The sequence below is a fragment of the Penaeus chinensis genome, chromosome 11 (genome assembly GCF_019202785.1).
Source record: "Penaeus chinensis breed Huanghai No. 1 chromosome 11, ASM1920278v2, whole genome shotgun sequence".
Classification (NCBI taxonomy): Eukaryota; Metazoa; Arthropoda; class Malacostraca; order Decapoda; family Penaeidae; genus Penaeus; species Penaeus chinensis.
In genome coordinates, this window is record NC_061829.1 from 1,044,130 (window position 1) to 1,049,129 (window position 5,000).

At 35.7% G+C, this 5,000-nt stretch overlaps 1 protein-coding gene across 2 annotated transcripts in view; it reads right to left on the bottom strand.

The window, feature by feature from the left end:
* LOC125030653 (V-type proton ATPase subunit d 1-like) overlaps positions 1 to 4,908 on the bottom strand; it is a 7,364-nt gene extending 2,456 nt beyond the window's left edge. The window contains exons 1-5 of one of the 2 annotated variants that reach the window (XM_047620835.1): positions 4,791 to 4,908; positions 2,470 to 2,596; positions 2,114 to 2,291; positions 604 to 776; positions 182 to 339 (exon numbers count right to left, since the gene is read on the bottom strand). In XM_047620835.1, the coding sequence (XP_047476791.1) occupies positions 182 to 339; positions 604 to 776; positions 2,114 to 2,291; positions 2,470 to 2,590 (630 nt within the window). In that variant the 5' untranslated portion in view covers positions 2,591 to 2,596; positions 4,791 to 4,908. The other variant, XM_047620836.1, reaches the window with a different exon arrangement.
* Between the last annotated feature and the right edge of the window lie 92 nt (positions 4,909 to 5,000).

Consider the following 5,000-nt stretch of genomic DNA (forward strand, 5'->3'; position numbering starts at 1 on the left):
TTCTTTAGCTGCATGAATATGAACCATTTACATATTTGGAATTTTCTAGCCTAAAGCTCATTTAGCTATAAAACCAAAAAAGTCTAAAATACAATATCCCAAAGTGAGAAATGCAACCCGAGACACTAAAGTGATTGAATCAACCTGCATAACAATGGAAATCAAATCCAAATCCACTTACAGCAAGGATCTCACACATCACTTCAGCGGTGGTGCCTCCCAGGGACCTGCAGTAGTTGTAGAAGGACTCCAGATAGGCCTTGTATAGGGTGTTACGGATGATCTCAATGTTCAGCTCATCCAGATCCTGCTCGCTGACACACTCTCCAAAGAAGTCAGCTGAAAAGTTTGATTAGTCATTAAACTCACGGCAAAAATGCTGGAGTAATATTTCCATGGAAAATAACACATTTGGAAATACATGAAGTAAGTTCAAACTATCTACAGCATCCACACTTCACCTATAAGGATGTTACAAATCCTTTGTCCCTTTTTCCTATCACAAAATAATCAAATCCATATTACCCATTCTTTGTCTATGCATCTGTATTCCTGTCCTCTTCCTCCTATACTTTCAAACCTCTTTCTCTAATCTAAACTTACCAAGAGGAGTGTCCACAAGAACAGCATTGTACAGCTCGGAGCTGGTGGAAGCCACATTGATGGCTTCAATCTGCTCGAAGGTGCCAAGGGGATGGCACTTGGGCATCAACTCAGAGATTGGGCGCTGGTGGAGAGCGCCTGTGATCAGCAGGACAATGTTGTCAATCATGTACCTGTAAAAGAGAAAATATATATAAATGAATGCATAAATTCCATTATAAATTAATGAACTGGTCAAAATAAATATGTTAATGAATAAGAATATAATGATAATTAAATAAATGAACTAAAGTATACCACATACCCAATATATCAAATAGATAATCTAAAATGTAAATAAAGTCACTGATAAATTAACCAATTTCTACATATGAACTTCCCAATAAAGGAATGTGTACATGTATACGTATGTGTGTGTACATATGTGTGTGTATATGTATGTATGTCTCTCTCTACATATATGTGCGTATATGTATGTATGTCTCTCTATATATATGTGTGTATATGTATGTATGTCTCTCTCTCTATATATGTAAATATTATATATATATATATATATATAAATATATATATATGTATATATATGTATATGTATATGTATGTATATGTATGTATATGTATGTATATGTATGTATATGTGTGTATATGTATGTGTGTATATGTATGTATATGTATGTGTGTATATGTATGTATATGTATGTATATGTATGTATATGTATGTATATGTATGTATAAGTATGTATATGTATGTATATGTATGTATATGTATGTATATGTATGTATATGTATGTATATGTATGTATATGTATGTATATGTATGTACCTTTTTTTTTTTTTTTTTTTTTTTTTTTATCTGTGAAATACCATCCAATGAGATAGTAATATATAAGAACCTTGTTGAAAGCGACAAACGCATAAACTTTCATAACTTTAATGTGAATTTTAGGCTTTAATAGTTTTATTATAGTTTTTATGCAATCGCAAACTAAAATCCCTGTCCTTTATTTTTTTATTTCCTACTATGAATCGATTAACCAATTGCCCACTGTGAGTTTACTTAAATTAATTGTTTTTTCACATAGATGGCTGCACTTGTACTAAGTCACCAAGGAGCCAATTACGAGTACTGCCTGTCTCGCCCGTTTACCTTTTTCCTTCATTTACGAAAATATTTCATGTTTATCTTATTTTGCTATTACTAATGTTTATACATTACAGTAATTATAATATATATAATAAAAATAACACTATAATACTCATAGCATCAGTAAAAAATGTTTTTCCCGCCAATTCAATGAAAGATGAAATCAGGTAAGGTCACAAGGTCTACTAATTGACTCCTTTGTGGCTAAGCACTAGCAGAGCCTTCTATGTGCAGACATTTCACAAATATATAAAAAATGAGCACAGCATTGTCCCCATTTTTTATTCATTTCCCCCGGCGGCATTGGGTTAAATAAACCATAATCCTGGTCTAATACAAGTCCCATCTACAATAAACATTACTAACCCATAGGTAATGTAATCAAGGAAGGTTCCTAGGGGTTCCACAGCATGGTTACGCATGTGCTGGAATTCTGTCACCAACTTGTCCCGCAGCTTGTCGTCAATGACGGAGACCTGGAGTGGCGAGGCCTCGTTGGCCAGGAAGTTACCATAATCTGTGCTCTGCAAGTGGAGTTTTAAATCTGTGGAAAAAATAATTAAATAAATAAATAAATGCTCCATTGTGAATTAATTCTTTTGTAGCTACATATCCCAATAGTGAATGATATTTCAGTAACCTTTTTTACTAGTGTTCATAAAATACACCATTATTTAACATTACCTTGAAAATGAAATACCAAAATACAAGATATCACTTACCGTCAAGAGTCTCACACTGCACCAGATTCAAATAATCCGTCTGTTTGAGGACACCATTTTTGAACCCCCTGCACAGGCCCTCCAAGTAACCGCAGTCGATATTGAAGACACTATCCAACATTTTGGCCTTCCAAAAAAGAAAAACAAAAAAAAGTTAGTGTATAACGTATTGATCTAAATTATGCCATTGCATTACCTCAATGTGTATTCATCAGTTGACACAAAATTATCAATATCAATAATATTAATATTCATAATAATATTAATATCCATAATACTAATATCAATAATAATAATATTAATAATACTAATATCAATAATATCAATCATAACAACAACAAGAACAAGAACAAGAACTACAAAATAACGGTAATTATTTACAATACACTCGCCAGACTATGTCAACAATCTGTCTGCATGGCAAGATAGAGCTGAAACTCAGGAGCACCAAGAGGACTTATTTGCATCATTACTATTCATGTCTGCAGATTATTTCTTGTATCAACTGCAACTTTTTATCCTCTACAAAAATATCTACTTCAATTTGCCCTAGCTTAGTGCATCCATACTGTAAAGAGTAACTGCATTCCCAATAGCAATAATAAAGGACAAATAGGCATTTTTTTCCCCTTCAAAATCATTATGAAAAAAGGGTACCTATTTACCAAGTAACTGCATCCTTCAGAGACTAAGTCACGATCATTCCAGCTAACAACTATGGAGCAATCCTGTACTCCTCTGCCCCTTGACCCCTACCCCACTAGCTTGAATTTAATCTTCATGTGACACTTTTCCCCTACCTATTTTCTTCATTTCTGATGTTATTCTTGGCCTGCTCAGATTATTTCAGATATCAGTGAGGGCCGTTTTTATCTATCTTTTTGATAATGTCCTTAGATTTTCCCCGTCTTCGTGCAGTCATAACGTCTGCAGACTGTAATATGCATGAATATCTTATTTTCCATCACAAATTATATAAATTAATGTATTGGTAAAGTATATGAAGTGACTGCACCCCTCTGAGATTGAGCCCAGTTACTCCTGCCATTCCTGGGAAATCCACAGGCACCACTTTATGAACTAAAATCCTTCCTACCCTGGGGCTTTGCTACCAGACCCCCATCCCTATTCCCATATTTCCTTATCAGGGGCTCCTCCCCTGGATCCCAACCTAATCGTTATGGACTTGCTCTCTGCGCGGTACCTGACATGTCCTGTTTTCTTAATTTTTTTGCATTTTTATGCAGATTATTTCATGTACTAGCGAATGTGGTTTTTCTTTTTAATTGCTATGGTACCATCATATTTCGCTGTAAATACATACCAAACTTTCTAAATGTCAACTTGCGAAAGTAATACCATAGATGAAAAGCATCTTCTCTGTCCATTATAGGCACATTTTAGCTTATACTTCTAACTTTTCTTTTTAACCTTATACCATATGGCTTTGGGAGACTGAAACCATACCATAAATATATACGGTAAATATAAAGTGACTTTGTCTGTATATATTATTCATGTTTTACTCTGCTGTTTCCATGGTACCGTTCATGCCCTACACTGCTACAGGGATGGGGGGGGGGGGGGGTTCATGGCAAATGTCCTATATATATGGGCAGTAGAGAGTAAGAGGAATCCATCAATACCATATTGCTGTGATCGGCCATGCGAAGGTATTCTAAATATTTACCAACAGAAAGTTATATTATCAACAAGACTATGCAGAATTAGGTAAAAAAAAACAACAACAACAACAACAAAAAAGACTGAGGTAAGAATAAGCTTCAGATCCACTCATTGAGCAATTTTATGACCTCTACGGTTTGACCTTCTGCAACACTTCATCCAACCTCCATCGTCTCTTGCTGCTGAAATCTCCCTACTTAAAAGATCCTCGCGATGTACGGAAATATCACAGTTTACAGCCAATACTGGGTTCACTTTCTGAGGATATACTGTATATAAGAAATTAAGTAAATTATATTTTTTTCCCCCCCCTTTCTAAACCGATATTAATTGCGTAAGCGCGAAATACAATAAGCATAACACGTACGCTGATGTAAATACAATCTACTTAATAAACCCAGATAAATCGATTAATACCCAATATACTCTGAAAAGCAAAACCCCGTTTCCTTGGCAAACCGCTGCCCATCGAGCGGATGCAACGTATCACCCGCCCTTTTCCCCCTTATCGTGCCCAACATCCTACCTTTTCCAGCCCCGCGTTGACGCCCCGGCACCCTCTTCTGCTAATCCTGCGCCCAATCCAAAAAATAGACACCGCAGAACACTCAAAACCACGGGAATTAAGCTCTTACCCTTCGCTGTGTTTTGGTTCCTCAGCCCAGATCGATCAGCTGTGTCATATGACAGGCGGAGTTTTGTAAGATCTGCTCTCATTGGTCGGCGCTCCTTCAGCCGACCAATCAGGAGACGTCTCAGAAAGCATGTGACTATGAGACGATGGTGCTTTTAGGAAAATAATTTTTGCTAAATTTCATCTTGGCGATTCATTTTGTTATTAGTAA